The sequence below is a fragment of the Mustelus asterias genome, chromosome 4 (genome assembly GCF_964213995.1).
Source record: "Mustelus asterias chromosome 4, sMusAst1.hap1.1, whole genome shotgun sequence".
NCBI lineage: Eukaryota > Metazoa > Chordata > Chondrichthyes > Carcharhiniformes > Triakidae > Mustelus > Mustelus asterias.
In genome coordinates this window covers 14512709-14534134 of record NC_135804.1, presented here as the reverse complement: position 1 = coordinate 14534134, position 21426 = coordinate 14512709, and the positions used below count along the sequence as shown (strand labels likewise).

The 21426-nt window shown below is 47.0% G+C and overlaps 1 protein-coding gene across 2 annotated transcripts in view; it reads right to left on the bottom strand.

The window, feature by feature from the left end:
• Nucleotides 1-20623, bottom strand: part of dusp22a (dual specificity phosphatase 22a) — a 134113-nt gene extending 113490 nt beyond the window's left edge. The window contains exons 1-2 of one of the 2 annotated variants that reach the window (XM_078210593.1): nt 20503-20623; nt 1957-2011 (exon numbers count right to left, since the gene is read on the bottom strand). In XM_078210593.1, the coding sequence (XP_078066719.1) occupies nt 1957-1977 (21 nt within the window). In that variant the 5' untranslated portion in view covers nt 1978-2011; nt 20503-20623. Of the gene's footprint in view, nt 1-1956; nt 2012-2111; nt 2225-20502 lie in introns of those variants that run through there. The other variant, XM_078210592.1, reaches the window with a different exon arrangement.
• Nucleotides 20624-21426: the final 803 nt, after the last annotated feature.

Sequence of the window (21426 nt, the reverse complement as noted above, 5' to 3'; positions counted from 1 at the left end):
AACATTAGCCTGTTGAAGCCTTTCAAAAGCAAAGTGCATTATTATTGCACTCACTTAAAGTATCCTCTTACCTGAGTGCATGGAAACATCTTTAAACAGACCAAGCACCCAGAATAGCCTGTCCCAAACACTACTGAACAACGGCCATGGTGCCTGTCTAGCACGACATTGCAGTGTAGGTGCAATAACTTCCAAATATATTTCCAAAACACGACATTAACAATAATAACTGCATTAGTGCTCACATTATTTGTACATGAAAGAAACACAGATTAAAACCACAGAAGCATTGAAATTTCAGGGCACAGACAGAGGCCACTCTGCCCGTCATGTCTGTACTGGCTGAGAAACGTGCCACCCAGCCTAATCCCACTTTCCAGCATTTGGTCCATAGCCCAGCAGGTCACTGCACTTGAGGTACACACCCAGACACCTTTTACATGAGTTGAGGGTTTCTGCCTCTGTTACCCTTTCAGGCAGCGAGTTCCAGACTCCCCCACAAACTCTCTGGGTGAAAACATTTTTTTCCCCATCTTCCCTCCATCCCTTCTTTAAATCCATGCCCCCTCATCACTGATTTCTCTGCCAAAGTAAATGGGCCGTTCCCATCCATCCTATCCAGGCCCCTCACAATTTTAATATAAAAGCAGAATACTTTGGATGCTGGAATCTGAAACAAAAACAGAAAGATGCTGGAAAATCTCAGCAGGTCTGACAGCATCTGTGGGGAGAGAATAGAGCCTCTCCTTCGTCCAAGGGTCATCTCGAAATGTTGGCTCTATTCATTCCCCACAGATGCTGTCAGACCTGCTGAGATTTTCCAGCATCTTTCTGTTTTCCTCACAATTTAGTTTGTATCAATCAAATCTCTCCTCTTCCAAAGATAAGAACCCTTGGATTAGGGAGGGCATTCCACTCAGAAGCAAAGTCTTGGCCCCAAATCACTCCAGTTCATCTTTGTCAGATGAATCTAATCTAAATGACCCTCCCATTCCACACTGTGATCATTCTTTGCCTGAGGGGCTCTGAGCATCAAGCTCCAAAACAGTTACAGGCAGCTCAGCACAAATCTGATCAAGGGCTGCCCCTTTAAGTTAGGGTCGCCCCCCCCCCCCCTCCCCCCCTCGCCTTGCATATTTTGTACGATCACTTTTAAGTGGAGCAGAAATCTGTAAGCAGTAAATACAGGAGTTTTGAGGGGTTTAAACCCCGATGCTGTGGAACCAGACAAGGCTGTGAGCTGACTGACAGCTATCTGAGAGTCCTTGCTGTGGAAAAGGATATGATTAAGTCATGGCCTTGCTTGGTGCTGACCGGGGTCCCCTGGACAAAATGGATAAAGAGTTCAGGCACAAAGTCAGTTGGACAAGCACTGGATGGACCTTAAGGGTAATCTCTTAAAGACACCAATGATTTCAAACAATGTTTTCTTGGATCCTTGGCTTTTATTTTGCGTGTGGTTGCAGCACACACAGCTGGGTCAAAATCTCGACTAACAACAATTTACCCTGCCGGTCAACTTTTGGGACATTTAAGATGAGCTCTGCGTAAACAGAAACACATTCTTAAGTTTAAAAGGGAGGTAGTTTTCTGCACCCTGTTTTTTTTTAAAATCCCCTTAACATCAATCTAACCGAGAGGCTGGTGGTGATCGAGAACTGTTTGGTCCAAGACGTTTTGTTGGACTTTTCCCCTGAGCTTACTGTTCTTGCTGTCGGGGGTGTAATAACAAACAGCCAGCGGGCCAGAGGGAGAGACCCCCGGTTCATTTCCCCACCAGATGTCCTGTTAATTTCAGAATGTCAACATCGCTGTCATTACACCCCGCGCGGACCCTCTGCAATTTCCAGCAAGGAATTCACCAATCCATTAAAACTCACTCCCCTCCCCTTCCCCCACTACCACCCGATCCCCAAGTCCCCGCAGCGAGCTTGCAAAGATCTCCCCCTCACATACCTTGCTCATTCCAGTACCCATGGCTGCTGTCAGGACCAGAGGCAGAGTGCAGGATCTGTAACCACACACAAAAAAACAGCAGACTTGACGCCGATTTAGATGCAGAGATAGGGGGAATCCCGGAGCCCGGAATCTAAACGAGTCAATTCCCTTACTGGAGGACTTTGCAACCAGGAGCCAGGGAACGCCGCACTGTCACCCACTCCTGCTGCACTGATGTGAACCTTTGCTTCGCTTCCGCACTCCCCACTGGAAAACACATCCAAACCCCTCTGACATCGCCACTAGGTGTCTCCGACTTGAATTAAAGGGGCATGCCTGGTCTTCACCATCCCTCATAACATTCAGTCACTCATCCCTTTCATGCTATCACCCTACTCTTTTTAATTCTTCCTCCCTTTCTCCCAACCCCCCAACCCTGTTCCCTGTCTTCTGACATTCTTAAGTTAAAGCTTATTTATTAGTTACAAGTAATGAAGTTTCTGTGAAAATCCCCTCGTCCTTACACTCCGGTGCCTGTTCGGGGACACTGAGGGAGAATTTAGCATGGCCAATGCACCTACCCAGCACGCCTTTCGGACTGTGGGAGGAAACCAGAGGACCCGAAGGAAACCCATGCAGACATGGGGAGAACGTGCAGACTCCACACAGACAGTGACCCAAGCCGGGAGTCGAACCCATGTTCCTGGTGCTATGAGACAGCAGTGCTTAACATCTGTTATTCCTCCAACTTTTAACAGTTCTGGCGAAAGGTCGTTACCTTAAAGTTTTAAGCTTTCTCTCTCTCTCTCTCCAATGATGCTGCCTGACTTGCTGAGTATTTTGAGAATTTCTTCATTTTTATTTCCGATTTCCCGTATCTGCAGCATTTTGCTTTTGCCGGTGGGATATGTGTATAGCAAACTGTGCCCCAGTGGTCTGTAAACACTTGATGGTGCGACTTGATGGTCGTGTCCTTGCGATGAAGCCAATTCCCCATTCTTGTTACATCTTCTCAAGGGCAATTAGGAATGGGCAATAAGTGCCAGCCTAGCCAGCAACGCCGGCATCCTGTATCTGCCACTGTGCATCGGTGGTGGTGGGAGTGAATGTTTGTGGAAGGGATGCCAAACATTGGTCTGCTTTGTCCTGGATGGTGTCAAGCTTCTTGAGTGTTTTGCAGTTATACTGACTCCAGTTGGAGTTGTTGGGGTGCATGGTGGCACAGTGGTTAGCACTGCTGCCTCACAGCACCAGGGACCCGGTTTGATTCCCAGCTTGGGTCACTGTCTGTGCGGAGTCTGCATGTTCTCCCCATGTCTGCATGAGTTTCCTCCAGGTGCTCTGGTTTACTCCCACAGCCCAAAAGACGCGCTGGTTAGGTGGATTGGCCATACTAAATTCTCCCTCAGTGTACCGAACAGGCGCTAGAGTGTGGCGACTAGGGGATTTTCACAATAACTTCATTGTAGTGTTAATGTAAGCCTACTTGTGATTAATAAATAAACTTTAACTTTTCATTGAGGCATGTGGAGAGTATTCAGTCATACTCCTGACTTACACCTTGTAGATGGTGCGCAGGTTTTGGGGAGGCACAGGTTTTTAAGGGTGGCACAGTGGGCCAAATGGCCTCCTCCTGCATAGTTGTGATTCTATTCTATGATCCTATGAGTCAAGAGATGACTTCCCTACGATAGGATTCCTAGCCTCTGACCACCCTTGGAGCCACAGCGTTTATACAGCTAGACCAGTTCAGTTTCTGATTGAGATGAGAAGGAATTACTTCATTCAAAGGGTTGTGAATCTTTAGAATTCCCTATCCCATCAGTGAATATATTTAATGTTGGGATAGGCAGAATTTTGGTCCCTCAGGGAGGGGGCAGGAAAATAGAGTTGAAGCTCAAGATTAGCCACGATTGTACTGGGTGACAGAGCAGGCTCAATGGGCCAGGTGGTCTACCCCTGCTTCTATTTCTTGTGTTCCTGTGATGAATGGCCAGTTAACCTGATTGAGGAAGGCTATTGCTTGAAGAGATTCCTATTTTCAAGCTCAAAGCTTTGACAAAGGATCATCTGGACTCGAAACATCAGCTTTTTTCTCTCCTTGCAGATGTTGCCAGACCTGCTGAGATTTTCCAGCATTTTCTCTTTTGGCTCCATTGCTTTCTGGGGAAAAGAACGGCACAGACCAATAACCCTCTGAAAGAAAATAATTTTCCGTCATTATGCCTTAAACGATAGACTCCGTATTCTGAAACTAATTCCCTCATTTCTCATCTCTCCCACAAGTAAAAACATCCTCCTCATACCCATCCTACCAAATCCCCTCCGGATCTTGTTTATCTCAATAAGACTACCTCTCATTCTTCGAAGCTCCAATGGGTATAGACCCAACCTGGTCAACCTTTCTTCATAAAATAAACCTCTCATCACAGGAAAGAGTCGAGTGAACCTTGCCTGAACTGCTTCTAACGCAAATATATATATATTGCTGGAAAGAAGGGGACAAAACTATACACAGTCCTCCAGATGTGGCCTCACCAAGGCCCTGTACAGCTGCAGTAAAACATCCAGACATTTATATGCCATTCCCCTTGCAATAAACAACAACATTCCATTTCCCTTCCTAATCCCTTGCTGCAACTGTATACTAACTCACTGGGCTGCAACGTTTTGGAATCCATTCCCTAAACATTATTGGTTCTCTTATCCCTCTTTCTTCCTGGAAGGGGCAGCCTGTGGCCATCTGCCCTAAGTGGCTCTGACTTATGAATTGGTTTAAGGTAAGGGGCAGATGATTTAGAGGGGATTTGAGGAAAAACTTTGTCATCCAGAATCTGGAAATCACCCAGGTGAGAATCTGTAAAGATGGGGGGTGGGGATGGGGGTGAGGTGGGGGTGGGAAGGGTAGGGGCGCAGCATACAAGGCTATGGACCAAGTGCTGGGAAATGGGGCTAGAATAGATACATACTTGATGGCCGGCGCAGGCATGATGGGCCGAAGGGTCTCTTTTTGTGCTGTAAAATGCTATCGGCGGGATTTTCCAGCCACGCTCAACCCCCTAAATCCCGGCCAAGGTCAACGGACCTTTGCATGGTCCACCCCTCACCCGTTAGAATTCCCGTGGTGGGTGGGACAGGAAAAGTCCGCCCTATGACTCTATGATATGAACAACTAGAGGTGAAATGAAAAATGAAGAAGCGGTTCCTCAAAGGGAATAATGGTTGGATTATTAACCAAACCACAAGAAAATTGGGTAAATAAGATTAGAGAGTTAAACACCAGCCTCAAAGATTGGAATGGGAGAAACAGGTTTCAATCCCAGAGGTACTGGTATCAGTACTGGGGAAAGTGGGAGCTGTACCGTGGGGATGGTCTCCACCTGAACCATGTGTCCTGCTGAACCATATGACAAGGGCGGTGGAGAGGGCTTTCATGTAACTAGTGGAGGTGATGGGCGGTGTGGTAAACCAAAGAGGGAAGAGAAGGTAATAGAGCAGGGTATCAATGAGGGAAATGGTTGCCAAAGTGTGGCAGGACGGGACAAAGCCTACAAACATAAGAGCACGGCAGCAGCAAACGCCAGAGATTATGAAACTACTAAGACAGAAGTAAAGGCAGCCTATCTGAATGCATGCAGAACTTGCAACAATGACAGCACAAATAGGAGTAAACAAATTATAACCTGACTGGCATTACAGAGGCGATGCTGTAGCGAGACTGTAGTTGGAAAATTCAAGGGTATTCGGCATTTAGGAAAGATCGGCAAAAAGGAAGAGGAGGTGGGGTAATGCTGTTAATGAAGGGTGGGACCAGTACATTAGTGAGGGAGGATCTTTGATCAGAAGATCATGATCTTGAATCAGTTTCAATCTAGCTAAGAAACAGCAAGGGATGGCAAATTTTTATTCAAAATGTTAACTCTCTTTCTCTCTCCACAGATGCTGCCAGACCTGCTGAGTTAATCCAGCATTTTCTGTTTTTATTTCGGATCTCCAGCATCTGCAATATTTCACTTTTATTTGCTTTTTTCTTATAATGTGGAGATGCTGGCGTTGGACTGGGGTGGGCACAGTGAGAAGTCTCACAACACTGGGTTAAAATCCAACAGGTTTACTTGGAATCACAAGCTTTTGGAGGACCAAAGATGTGCAGGATAGGTTGATTGGCCATGATAAATTGACCCGAGTGTCAGGGGGATTAGCAGGGTAAATGCTTGGGGTTGCGGGAGTGGGGTCTGGGTGGTATTGTGGCTGGTGCAGACTCGATGGGCTGAATGGCCTCCTTCTGTACTGTAGGGATTCTATGATTCTATGATTCACTGCTCCTTCATCAGGTGAATGACTCACCTGAGGAAGGAGCATGCTCTGAAAGCTCGTGGTTCCAAATAAACCTGTTGGACTTTAACTTGGTGTTGTGAGACTTCTTACTTTTTTTTATAGGAGTTGTTAATAGGCCAACAAGTAGTTGGGGTAATGTAGGGCATGGTATAAATCATGAAATTGGAGGTGCATATAACAAGGGTAATACAGCAATCATGGGGGAATTCAATCTAAATATAGATTTGTGAATCTAATCAGCATTATTGCTGAGGAGGATATATTCCTGGAATTTATCAGTATGTTGAGGAATCAACTAGAGAATGGATTATTTTAGATCCAGTATTGTGCAATGAGAAAAGACTCATTAATGATCACGTTGTAAAGGAGGCTTTAGGAAAGAGTGACCATAATATGGTGGAATTTGATCTGTAGTTTGAAAGTGGTATAGTTCAATCCGAAACTAGGGTCTTTAATCTAAACAAAGGAAATTACAAAATTGTGAGGGGAAAGTTGGCTGAGATAGACTGGAGAGCTCCATGAAAAGGTATGAAGTAACATAGAACATAGAACATAGAACATTACAGCGCAGAACAGGCCCTTCGGCCCACGATGTTGCACCGACCAGTTAAAAAAAAACTGTGACCCTCCAACCTAAACCAATTTCTTTTCGTCCATGAACCTATCTACGGATCTCTTAAACGCCCCCAAACTAGGCGCATTTACTACTGATGCTGGCAGGGCATTCCAATCCCTCACCACCCTCTGGGTAAAGAACCTACCCCTGACATCGGTTCTATAACTACCCCCCCTCAATTTAACGCCATGCCCCCTCGTGCTGGATTTCTCCATCAGAGGAAAAAGGCTATCACTATCCACCCTATCTAAACCTCTAATCATCTTATATGTTTCAATAAGATCCCCTCTTAGCCGCCGCCTTTCCAGCGAAAACAATCCCAAATCCCTCAGCCTCTCCTCATAGGATCTCCCCTCCATACCAGGCAACATCCTGGTAAACCTCCTCTGCACCCTCTCCAAAGCCTCCACATCCTTCCTGTAATGTGGGGACCAGAACTGCACACAGTACTCCAAGTGCGGCCGCACCAGAGTTGTGTACAGTTGCAACATAACGCTACGACTCCTAAATTCAATCCCCCTACCAATAAACGCCAAGACACCATATGCCTTCTTAACAACCTTATCTACTTGATTCCCAACTTTCAGGGATCTATGCACACATACACCTAGATCCCTCTGCTCCTCCACACTATTCAAAGTCCTCCCGTTAGCCCTATACTCAACACATCTGTTATTCCTACCAAAGTGAATTACCTCACACTTCTCCGCATTAAACTCCATCCGCCACCTCTCGGCCCAACTTTGCAACCTGTCTAAGTCTTCCTGCAAACTACGACACCCTTCCTCACTGTCTACCACACCACCGACTTTGGTGTCATCAGCAAATTTGCTAATCCACCCAACTATACCCTCATCCAGATCATTAATAAATATTACAAACAGCAGTGGCCCCAAAACAGATCCCTGAGGTACACCACTTGTAACCGCACTCCATGATGAATATTTACTATCAACCACCACCCTCTGTTTCCTATCCGCTAGCCAATTCCTGATCCAATTTCCTAGATCACCCCCAATCCCATACATCTGCATTTTCTGCAGAAGCCTACCATGGTGAACCTTATCAAACGCCTTACTAAAATCCATATATACCACGTCCACTGCCTTGCCCCCATCCACCTCCTTGGTCACTTTCTCAAAAAACTCAATAAGGTTAGTAAGGCACGACCTACCTGCCACAAAACCATGCTGACTATCACCTATCAATTCATTACTCTCCAAATAACTATAAATCCTATCCCTTATAATTTTTTCCAACATCTTGCCGACAACAGAAGTGAGACTCACCGGTCTATAATTCCCGGGGAAGTCTCTGTTCCCCTTCTTAAACAATGGGACAACATTCGCTAACCTCCAATCTTCTGGTACTATACCAGAGGCCAACGACGACCTGAAGATCAGAGCCAGAGGCTCTGCAATCACTTCTCTTGCCTCCCAGAGAATCCTTGGATAAATCCCATCCGGACCAGGGGATTTATCTATTTTCAGACCCTCCAGAATATCCTGCACATCCTCCTTATCAACTGTAATACTGTCTATTCTACTCCCCTGCAACCCAGTGTCCTCCTCAGCTATATTCATGTCCCCTTGCGTGAACACCGAAGAGAAATATTGGTTCAATGCTTCACCAATCTCCTCCGGTTCCACACATAACTTCCCTCTGCCATCTATAACTGGCCCTAAACTTGCCCTAACCAACCTTCTGTTCTTGACATACCTATAGAACGCCTTAGGATTCTCTTTAACCCTATCCGCCAAAGTCTTCTCATGTCCCCTTTTAGCCCTTCTAAGCTCGCTCTTCAACTCCCTCTTAGCCAATCTAAAGCTTTCTAGTGCACTACCCGAGTGCTCACGTCTCATCCGAACATAAGCCTCCTTTTTCTTTTTAACCAACAAAGAAACTTTTTTGGTGCACCACGGTTCCCTAGCCCTACCAATTCCTCCTTGCCTGACAGGGACATACCTATCACAGACTCGCAGTAGCTGCTCCTTGAAAAAACTCCACATGTCGGACGTTCCCAGTCCCTGTAATCTCCTAGTCCAACCTATGTTTCCTAATTCTCTCCTAATAGCCTCATAATTACCCTTCCCCCAGCTAAAACGTAGGCAGCCAATTAGTAGCATTTAAAGAATTAATACAAGGCTTGCAAAAAATTATGTTCCTTTAAGAAGGCAAAGCCACAGGAAAAGTGATCTAAACATGATTAACGAGAGTTTACCTTAAATCTATGCCCCCTCGGTCATTGATCCCTCCATCAAGGGGAAAAGTTTCTTCCTGCTGACTTTATCTATGCACCTCATAATTCTATACATCTCAATCATGTCCCCCCTCAGTCTCCTCTGCTCCAAGGAAAACAACCCCAGTCTGTCTAATCTCTCTTTATAACTAAAACTCTCCAGCCCAGGCAACATCCTGGTAAATCACCTCTGCACCCTTTCCAATGCTATCATGTCCCTCCTATAATGTGGACTTCAAAACTGCACACAATATTCTAGCTGTGGCCTAACCAACATTTTATATAGTTAAAGCATAACCTCCCTGCTCTTAAACTCTATGCCTCAGCTGATAAATGCATAATAAAAGAATAAAAGTATACCATATGCCCTCTTAACCACTTTATCCACCAGCCCTGCTACCTTCAGGGACCAATGTACATGCACACCAAGGTCCCTCTGATCTTCGGTGTTTCCCAGGATCATGCTGTTCATCATGTGTTCCCTTGTTTTATTTGTCCTGCCCAAGTGCACCACCTCACACTTATCCGGATTGAATTCCATTTGCCACTGATCAATCCATCTAACCAACCCATCTTTACCCTCCTGCAACCTAAGGCTATCCTCCTCATTATTTAGCACCCTACCTATTTTTGAAAAATTCAATCAAGTTGTTCAGACATGACCTCCATTAACAAAACTATGCTGACTGTTCTCGATTAATCCCTGCCTCTCCAGATGCAGATTAATTCCGCAAGGGTGCAAAGAGGCTTCAAGGAGATTAATTGAGACTGGTTATGTGAGTGGGCAAGAACATGGCAGATAAAATGTGAAAAAATGTGAAGTTATCCACTTTGGTAGGAAAAACAGAAAAGCAGAGTATTTCTTAAATAGGGAGAGATTGGTAAATGTTTGGTGTCTAAAAGGATCTGGGTGCTTTTGTTCGTAAATCACTCAAAGCTAACATGAAATGCAACAAGCAATTAGAAAGACAAATGGTATGTTGGCTTTTATTGCAAGGGGATTTGAAAACAGGAGTAAGGGAAGTCTTGCTGCAGTTGCATGGAGCCCTGGAGAGATCACACCTGGAGTATTATGTGCAGTTTTCTCTACCCTGGAGGGTTGTGGAAGGTCAGTCATTGAGTATGTTCCACGCTGAGGTCAATATCATAGAATCCCTATGGTGCAGAAGGAGGCCATTTGGCCCATCAAGCCTGCACCGACAACAATCTCACCCAGGCCCTATTCCCGTAACCCAAAGCATTTACCCTGCTAGTCCCCCTGACACTAGGGGCAATTTAGCATGGCTAATCAACCTAACCCCCACATCTTTGGACTGTGAGAATAAACCGGAGGGAACCCATGCAGACACGGGGAGAACATGCAAACTCCACACAGATAGTGACCCAAGGCCGGAATTGAACCCGAGCCCCTGGTGCTGTGAGGCAGCAGTGCTAACCATCGTGCCACCGTGTCGCCCCATAGTTTTCTAGATATCAGTGACATCAAGGGATACGGGGATAGTACATGAAGATGGCATTGAGATAGAAGATCAGCCATGACCTAGTTAAATGGCAGAGTACGCTTGAGGGGCTGAATAGTCTGCTTCTGTTCCTTTGTTCCTATGCTATGGGTCTGCTGCAATATCTTGAAGGACTGAACTATATTTAATCCTTATAAGTAGTATTTTATCTTTATCAAGTTATTTCAATCTTTGTACCTGTATTTTTGTTAATAACGTTATCACTTTTAAGCATAAAAACAAAAGAAAAAGCTTACAAAGTGACGAGGATTCGTGGAAAACCAGAGGATTGGGAAGCCTTTAAAAGCAAGCAGACAACTAAAAAAGCAATAAGGGGGGGAAAGATGAAATATGAGTGTAAGCTAGCTAGTAATATAAAAGATGATAGGAAGAGATTTTTTCAATATATAAAAGGTAAGAGAGAGGCGAAAATAGACATTGGACCACTGGAAAATGAGGCTGGAGAAGTAATAATAGGAAACAAAGCAATGGCAGAGAAACTGAATAGTTACTTTGCATCAATCTTCATGATGGAAGACACCAGTGGGATGCCAGAGCTCCAGGAGAATCAGGGAGCACAGGTGAGTGTAGTGGCCATTACTAAGGGAAAGGTTCTAGGGAAACTGAAAGGTCTGAAGGTGGATAAATCACCTGGACCGGATGGACTACACTCCAGCATTCTAAAAGAGAAAGCTAAGGAAATTGTAGAGGCATTGGTGGTGATCTCTCAGGAATCACTGGAGGCAGGGAGCATCGCAGAGGACTGGAAAGTAGCTAATGTAACACCACTGTTTAAGAAGGGAGGGAGGCAGCAGATGGGAAATTATGGGCCGGTTAGCCTGACTTCAGTCATTGGCAAGATTTTAGAGTCCATTATTAAAGATGAGATCGCAGAGTACTTGGAAGTACATGATAAAATAGGACTGAGTCAGCACGGCTTCGTCAAGGGGAGGTCATGTCTGTCAAATCTGTTAGAGTTCTTTGAGGAGGTAACAAGGAAGTTAGATAAAGGAGAATCAATGGACGTGATTTATTTAGATTTCCAGAAGGCCTTTGACAAGGTGCCGCATAGGAGACTGTTAAATAAGTTAAGAGCCCATGGTGTTAAGGGTAAGATCCTGGCATGGATAGAGGATTGGCTGACTAGCAGAAGGCAGAGAACGGGGATAAAGGCATCTTTTTCAGGATGGAAGGTGGTGATTAGTGGTGTGCCTCAGGGGTCGGTGCTGGGACCACAACTTTTCACAATATACATTAACAATTTGAAAGAAGGAACTGAAGGCACTGTTGCTAAGTTTGCAGATGATACAAAGATATGTCGAGGGACAGGTAGTATTGAGAAAACAGGAGGGCTGCAGAAGGACTTGGACAGGTTAGGAGAGTGGGCAAAGAAGTGGCAGATGGATAGAGGCATAGACTATTTTCTAAATGGGGAAATGCTTAGGAAATCAGAAACGCGAAAGGGCTTGGGAGTCCTTGTTCAAGATTCTCTTAAGGATAACGTGCAGATTCAGTCAGCAGTTAGGAAGGCAAATGCAATGTTAGCATTCATGTCGAGAGGGCAGGGATGTACCTCTGAGGCTGTATAAGGCTCTGGTCAGATCCCATTTGGAGTATTGTGAGCAATTTTGGGCCCTGTATCTAAGGAAGGATGTGCTGGCCTTGGAAAGGGTCCAGAGGAGGTTCACAAGAATGATCCCTGGAATGAAGAGCTTGTCGTATGAGGAACGGTTGAGGACTCTGGGTCTGTTGGAGTTTAGAAGGAGGAGGGGGGGATCTTATTGAACCTTACAGGATACTGTGAGGCCTGTACAGAGTGGACGTGGAGAGAATGTTTCCACAAGTAGGATAAACTAGAACCAGAGGGCACAACCTCAGGCTAAAGGGACAATCTTTTAAAACAGAGATGAGGAGGAATTTTTTCAGCCAGAGAGTGGTGAATCTGTGGAACTCTTTGCCACAGAAAGCTGTGGAGGCCAGGTCATTGAGTGTCTTTAAGACAAAGATAGATAGGTCCTTGATTAATAAGGAGATCAGGGGTTATGGGGAAAAGACAGGAGAATGAGGATGAGAAAAATATCAGCCATGATTGAATGGCGGAGCAGACTCGATGGGCCGAGTGGCCTAATTCTGCTCCTATATCTTATGGTCTTCTGGTCTCATGGTCGAAGTAACTTCCAACAATAGTTTTATAATAAAGTAACCTTTATCTTTTTTAAGAATAAAGCTTTACTGCTTGGTTATTTTTTTGAATCACTCACATCACAAAAAGGTGGGTACATACACAAACTCTTAGCTTCTGGATCTCTTTGAGGAAATGCCTTTCACGTGGTCCTGACACATCTGTAATCCCTATTATTCCGACTATCACAAATCCTCCAATCACATTTTACCTGAAGACTACACTTCTCCATCATTCCAATGTGCAATGTCACAAGAATTCAACTAGTTAACATTATAACACTGTGGTTGCACAGCTACCTCAGAGCACCAGGGACCAGATTGTCTTGTAACAGTACTATCATGTTAAATTTTAGCTAATTTACTTCATTGACCCTAAATGATCATCTGTATCGTTCCTCAGTCTTTCTTTCGTCCTGCATTTCCTAATCATGAACCACTCCTGAATGAGCTCTGTCAGTTACGAGGGAGATTGGAAATGCTAAGAATGTTTTCCTTGAAAAAGAGAAGGTTAAAAGATGGCCTGATGGAGTTTCTTTTAGGGGTGGCACCATGGTTAGCACTGCTGCCTCACAACGCCAGGGACCCAGGTTCAATTCAGGCCTTGGGTGACTGTGTGGACATTCTCCCCCCATATCCGCATGGGTTTCCTCCGGGTGCTCCGGTTTCCACCCACAGTCCAAAGATGTACAGGTTAGGCTAGCCATGGAAATTGTCCCTTGGTATCCCAAGATATATAGGTTAGGGGGATTTGTGGGGTAAATAATGGGGTTATGGGTAAGACTGGGTGCAGATGGGCTGAATGTCTTCTGTACTGTAGGGATTCTGTGAAAACTAAAGTACAACATAAAAAATGCAAAATGAATTAAATTAAGTGAGGCCTGTGTAATTGTTATTTAAATATCTTTCAAAATTATGTGACTGTTGGCCGTTCTCCAATTCTAACTGCACTTGAAGAATATGTCCGCAACACTGTTGGATCATTTTCTGAATGTATTAACCAGAGGAAAGAACATTGTAGAAAGCAATTTAAACCCCAGGGTTACGTTCAGTTTTTTGATACCACATGGGTTCAAATCACATTACAGATCTTGAGAATGGCGTATGAACTCATCACATGACTCATTCAACATACAGGATGTTATAATTATGAAGTTAAATTTATCCACAAGTCACAAGTAGGAACAGGCAACTTAAGTTTTATTCTGTCCATGATCTACCACTGCAAGACACTCCCTTAAGTCATGTGTAGTGAATATGTATTCAAACAGATACTTGGAGCATTACTTCAGCCATTTCCATCAGTAAAATAGTCAGGAATATCCAAGCCTTTATTCCTGCACCATCACATGCAGGCGTATAAAGTGGGTGTAAAAGATTATGTCAGAATTTTTGAAACTTTCCTTTGATTTGAAATTAATATACAATGTAACAGTCCAGTTAAACTGCCTCTCTTGCATCAATATAGAAGAGATTCAGCTCCACATTAAAATTAAAAAGTAAAGTTTATTTATTAGTCCCAAGTGGGCTTGCATTAACACTGCAATGAAGTGACTGTGAAAATCCCCGAGTCGCCACACTCCGACGCCTGTTCGGGTACACTGAGGGAGAATTTAGCATGGCCAATGCATCTAACCAGCACGTCTTTCAGACTGTGGCAGGAAACCAGAGCACCCGGAGGAAACCTGATGCACCATCAATTCACGAGGACTATAGCGAGTGTGAAATAAAACAGGCTTTTAATCACAAAGAACTGGAACACACCCTTGTAGCTAGCCTGGTCCAGACTGAGGCAGAGGGGAGGAACCGTTACCTTTATACTTCGATCGGGTGGAAAGGGAGGAGTCTCGGGTCAGGCGCAGCAGGGGTGTGTCCAGGTGTACAACACGCAGTTACAGTGGGTCACCACATTCACCCGCTGTTTAAAAAAAAGAGTCCGGCTGGGGTGAGATGGGTGGAACAATATATACAAAGTCACGGAATATATACAAAAGTCACGGCTGAAGCAAGACGTCGACACCTCACAGGTTCAGCCTGTCGGGCGGCTTGATCCGCCGCTGCGACCACCGTAGTACCGGTTGTGGTGTTGTTTCAGGTGGCAGGGTGAATCGGCTCGAGTCCGCCGTCGTCCCTTCCGATTGGGTACTGCGTGGTGACTCTGAGGGGTCAGGCGAGCTGCACACGGGGGACAGAGAAGTAAGCGGACCTGGTGCTAGCTGAACAACAGAGGGGTCCAGGGATGTGGGGTGGAGGGTCATAGTGGGCTCCGGGGCCCCTGCAGGCGCCAGGTCCCGGATAGAGACCGTGTCCTCCCGCCCATCGGGGTACGCCACATAGGCATATTGGAGGTTGGCTTGGAGGAGCTGGACCTTTCCGACCAGGGGGTCCGACTTTTGGGGCCGCACATGCCTCCGGAGCAGAACCGGGCCTGGGTACGTCAGCCACGACGGTAGTAAGATCCCCGAGGAGGACTTCCTAGGGAAAGCAAACATTCGCTCATAAGGGGTGGCATTGGTAGCCGTACACAGGAGTGACCTAATTGAGTGCAGTGCATCAGGGAGGACCTCTTGCCAGCGGGTGACTGGAAGACCTTTAGACCGTAGCGCTAGTAAAACGGCCTTCCAGACTGTCGCATTCTCCCTCTCTACCTGTCCGTTTCCCCTGGGATTGTAGCTGGTGGTCCAACTCGAGGCTATGCCTTTAGAGAGCAGGTACTGACGCAGCTCATCACTCATGAAGGAGGATCCCCAGTCGCTATGGATGTAGCTAGGGAAACCGAACAGGGTGAAGAGGCTGTGCAGGGCCCTGACAACCGTGGCTGAAGTCATATCCGGGCAGGGAAAGGTGAAAGGGAATCGGGAGTACTCATCTATAACGTTGAGGAAATAGATGTTGCGGTCAGAAGAGGGGAGGGGCCCTTTGAAATCAATACTGAGGTGTTCAAAGGGGCGGGTGGTTTTGATGAGGTTGCCCTGTCCGGCCGATAGAAGTGCGGCTTCACTCAGCGCAGACCTGGCAGTGTCTGGTTATAGACCGGACGTCCTCAACAGAATAGGGCAGGTTACGGGCCTTAATAAAATGGTAGACCTGGTGACTCCCGGGTGACAGAGGTCATCATGGAGAGTCTGTAGCTGGTTCACTTGTGCGCTGGCACATGTTCCGCAAGACAGAGCGTCTGGAGGCTCATTGAGCTTCCCGGGCCGGTATAAGATATCATAATTGTAGGTGGAGAGCTCAATCCTCCACCTCAGTATCTTATCGTTCTTAATCTTGCCCCTCTGTGCGTTGTTGAACATAAAAGCCACAGAACGTTGGTCAGTGAGCAAAGTGAACTGTTTGCCAGCTAAGTAGTGGCGCCAGCGTCGCACCGCTTCGACGATGGCCTGAGCCTCCGTCTCGACAGAGGAGTGTCGAATTTCCGAGCCTTGGAGGGTTCGTGAAAAGAAGGCCACGGGTCTGCCCGCCTGGTTAAGGGTGGCGGCCAGGGCGAAGTCAGACGCATCGCTCTCCACCTGGAAGGGGATTGACTCATCCACAACGTGCATCGTGGCCTTTGCGATGTCCGCTTTGATGCGGTCGAAGGCCAAGCGGGCCTCTCCCGACAGGGGAAAAGAGGTGGATTTAATGAGCGGACGGGCCTTATCCGCATAATTAGGGACCCACTGGGCGTAGTACGAGAAGAAGCCCAGGCATCTCCTCAGTGCTTTGAGGCTGGTGGGAAGGGGAAGTTCCAGGAGGGGACGCATGCGGTCAGGATCGGGGCCGATGACCCCGTTTTCCACTACATTCCCCAGGATGGTGAGGTGGTGAGTGCGGAAGACACACTTCTCCTTATTGTAGGTCAGATTAAGGAGAGTAAGAAGTTTAACAACACCAGGTTAAAGTCCAACAGGTTTATTTGGTAGCAAAAGCCACACAAGCTTTCGAAGCTCTAAGCCCCTTCTTCAGGTGAGTGGGAATTCTGTTCACAAACAGAGTTTATAAAGACACAGACTCAATTTACATGAATAATGGTTGGAATGCGAATACTTACAACTAATCAAGTCTTTAAGAAACAAAACAATGGGAGTGGAGAGAGCATCAAGACAGGCTAAAAAGATGTGTATTGTCTCCAGACAAGACAGCCAGTGAAACTCTGCAGGTCCACGCAACTGTGGGCGTTACAAATAGTGTGACATGAACCCAATATCCCGGTTGAGGCCGTCCGCATGTGTGCGGAACTTGGCTATCAGTTTCTGCTCAGCGACTCTGCGCTGGTACACGGTACATACTCTTGCAACTCGGCCAACGTTGTCTACCTGATACGCTGCAAGAAAGGATGTCCCGAGGCATGGTACATTGGGGAAACTATGCAGACGCTGCGACAACGGATGAATGAACACCGCTCGACAATCACCAGGCAAGACTGTTCTCTTCCTGTTGGGGAGCACTTCAGCGGTCACGGGCATTCGGCCTCTGATATTCGGGTAAGCGTTCTCCAAGGCGGCCTTCGCGACACACGACAGCGCAGAGTCGCTGAGCAGAAACTGATAGCCAAGTTCCGCACACACAAGGACGGCCTCAACCGGGATATTGGGTTCATGTCACACTATTTGTAACGCCCACAGTTGCGTGGACCTGCAGAGTTTCACTGGCTGTCTTGTCTGGAGACAATACACATCTTTTTAGCCTGTCTTGATGCTCTCTCCACTCCCATTGTTTTGTTTCTTAAAGACTGGATTAGTTGTAAGTATTCGCATTCCAACCATTATTCATGTAAATTGAGTCTGTGTCTTTATAAACTCTGTTTGTGAACAGAATTCCCACTCACCTGAAGAAGGGGCTTAGAGCTTCGAAAGCTTGTGTGGCTTTTGCTACCAAATAAACCTGTTGGACTTTAACCTGGTGTTGTTAAACTTCTTACTGTGTTTACCCCAGTCCAACGCCGGCATCTCCACATCAAGATTAAGGAGAGCAGCTGTGTGGAGGAATTTATTGAGATTTGCGTCGTGGTCCTGCTGATCATGGCCGCAGATGGTGACGTTATCCAGGTACGGGAAGGTGGCCCGCAGCTCGTTCTGGTCCACCATTCGGTCCAAGTCACGCTGGAAAACCGAGACCCCGTTGGTGATGCCGAAGGGGACCCTAAGGAAGTGATAGAGGCGGCCATCCGCCTCGAAAGCAGTATATTGGCGGTCCTCCGGGCGGATGGGGAGCTGGTGGTAAGCCGACTTAAGGTCAATAGTGGAGAACACCCGGTATTGCGCAATCTGATTGACCATGTCAGATATGCGCGGAAGGAGATATGCGTCCAGCTGTGTGTAGCGATTAATGGTCTGACTGTAATTGATGACCATACGGTGTTTCTCCCCAGTTTTGACCACCACCACTTGTGCTCTCCAGGGGCTAGTACTCGCCTCAATGATCCCCTCCTTCATGAGCCGCTGGACCTCGGACCTGATGAAGGTCCTGTCCCCCGCACTGTACCGTGTGCTCTTGGTGGCAATAGGCTTACACTCAGGAGTGAGGTGTTCGAATAGTGAGGGAGGGGTGACTTGAAGGGTCGAGAGGCTGCATGTGGTGCGCGGTGGGCAGTCTAGAAACTGTGGGTTGCAGACGGAGAGCGGGGGAAGAGGCCCGTTGTGCTGCAACGTGACACTCCTGCGATGGGTCAGGAAATCGAGTCCCAGGAGTACAGGAGCGCAGAGGTGTGGCAGCACCAGGAGCTTGAAATTTTCGTACTCAGTGCCCCGAACCATCAGGGTCACCACACAGTACCCGAGGACATCCATCGAGCGGGACTTTGAGGCCAAGGAAATTGTTTGTTTAACTGGCCGCACGGAAAGGGCATAGCGGCTCACCGTATCGGGGTGGATAAAACTCTCCGTACTCCCGCAGTCGAACAAACAATTTCCCCACGTGGTCGTTCACCTTGATGTCCATCATGGACCTGGTGAGTTGATGCGGACTGGATTGATCCAGCTGGACAGCTGCCACCGTTGATCCTGGAGGGTGGTCAACCGCAGTTGCCAGCATCCAAAATGGCGGCCCCCTCGTTTCACACGCGGCCGATGGCATCCAAAATGGCAGCCCCCTCATCTCACACGCGGCCGATGGCGTCCAAAATGGCGGCTCCCTTGACTCACACGCGGCCGATGGCGTCCAAAATGGCGGCTCACTTGACTCACACGCGGCCGATGGCGTCCAAAATGGCGGCTCACTCGGGTCGCACGCGGCACTGTTGGGTTTTGAGGACGACTTTGCCCTGCAAACTTTAGCATAGTGGCCCTTCTTCCCGCACCCAGGGCAGAACACCTCCCTTGCTGGGCAGCGTTGTCGGGGGTGCTTCCCCAGGCCGCAAAAATAACATTTCGGACCTGCAACAGCCGCAGCAGTCGAGTCGTTGGTGAGGCGTGGTGTGGAGTAAGTCTGCGGCCCTCCTAGATACTGGGGTGGCAGCGGCCGTGGTGCCCACGATGCGACCGCGTGGTCCGGTGAGTCAGCCACGAGGTTACGGGAGGCCACCTCTAAAGATTCTGCGAGTGCCACTGTTTTCGGTAGGTCCAGCCCACCCTGCTCTAGCAGTCGCTGCCGAATGTAATTGGACGCGATGCCTGTAACATAGGCATTGCGGATTAAATCCTCCATATACTGCGCGGCGGATACAGCCTTGCAATTACAGGCCCTGCCGAGTACCCGTAGCTCACGAAGAAATTGGGCATTCGGTTCGCCCGGCCGTTGTCTTCGAGTAGCCAGAAGGTGTCTGGCGTAGACTTTGTTTGTCTGTTTACTATACTGGCTCTTTAGGAGCTCTCGCGCGTCCCTGTCCATCTCAGCGTCGCGGATGGTGGAATATACCACATCGCTTACCCGGGCATGGAGCACGTGCAGCTTGTCTGTTTCGGACTGGACGACAGCGGAGGCTTCAAGGAAGGCTTCAAAGCACCTCAGCCAGAGGTCGAAGCTGTTGGAAACTCCCACAGCTTGAGGGTCCAGGTCTAATTTGTCGGGCTTCAAAATTTGTTCCATCCGATGATTTTTGTTTTCTTTGTGATTAAAATTGATGCACCATCAATTCACGAGGTCTATAGCGAGTGTGAAATAAAACAGGCTTTTAATCACAAAGAACTGGAACACACCCTTGTAGCGAGCCTGGTCCAGGCTGAGGCAGAGGGGAGGAACCGTTGCCTTTATACCTCGATCGGGTGGAAAGGGAGGAGTCTCGGGTCAGGCGCAGCAGGGGTGTGTCCAGACATATAATACGTAGTTACAGTGGGTCACCACAAAACCCACACAGACACAGGGAGAACGTGCAAACTCCACACAGACAAACCAGGAATTGAACCCGGGTCCCTGGCTCTGTGAGGTAGCTGTGCGAACCACTATGCCACTGTGCCACCCCAAATGAAAGGAATGGCATGACCCTAGAATCAGTCCCAAATGTTTCTCTGGAGATCCCTTGGCAAGGATGTTTCATACTGTCTGTGTATGATATATATATATAGATCTGGAGAGAAAGCATAACTCTAACCTGGTATCAAATTCAGTTTAGAAAATCTTCGGGGATCCATTGGGCCTTTAGAAGTTAACGCGATCCATTTTCCGTGATTTGAGAATGCATTAAAAATACATTGGCAAATCTCCCGTTCCTGAATTGTTGAGTGCAATTCATCGTCAGGCATTAAAATTGGCACCTCGCCGGCTGTACTTACCATTCTCCAGCTAACATCTCGGAGTTAAGAGTCTGCTTTCGACATGCCCGCAGGAAACGAGTTACTGGAAGAGGAGCCTATCATACCAGTCACAGTACATTTACCATTCCCCATTCTGTGTGAAGGAACCACAGCTGAGAAAGGGTCCTTTTTAGGCATATGAGAATACTTTGGTGTAATATTTTATTCATTTTGTTTCTCCATACATTGTGCATTATTTCCTGAGAGGGCTGAAAGCTGTCTGCCTGTAACTATCAACTACAGGATTTGCCTGGATTCAGAGAGCACAAAACTATAATTACAGGAAAATGTATACATTAAGCACACAAACAACAAAGGGGGAACAGCAGAAGCGAACACAAAAAGGCGAGGAATGAAGACAAAAAAAATTAGGAAGGCAAAGAAACTGTAACATAAAATTATTAAGGAATATGAAAATAAATAATAAAGTATTCTACAGACACAAATAATAAAGACAATGATGATAGACGTAAGGCCATGAATGGATACACAACAATAAAGGGGCAGGCAATGGTGTCGTGGTATTGTCACTGGACTAGTAATCCAGAGACCCAGGGTAATGCTCTGGGGTACTGTTCTTTTTTAGTTTATTTATTAGTGCCACAAGTAGGCTTACATTAACACTGCAATGAAATTACTCCACACTCCGGCACCTGTCCGGGTACACTGAGGGAGAATTTAGCATGGCCAATGCATATAACCAGCCCGTCTTTCAGACTGTGGGAGGAAACTGGAGCACCCAGAGTAAACCCACGCAGACATGGGGAGAGCTTGCAGACTCTGCACAGACAGTGGCCAAAGCCGGGAATTGAACCCGGCTCCCTGGCGCTGTGAGGCAGCAGTGCTAACCACTCTGGATTTGAGTTCCGCCACTGCAGGTCGTGGAATTTGAATTCAATTTTT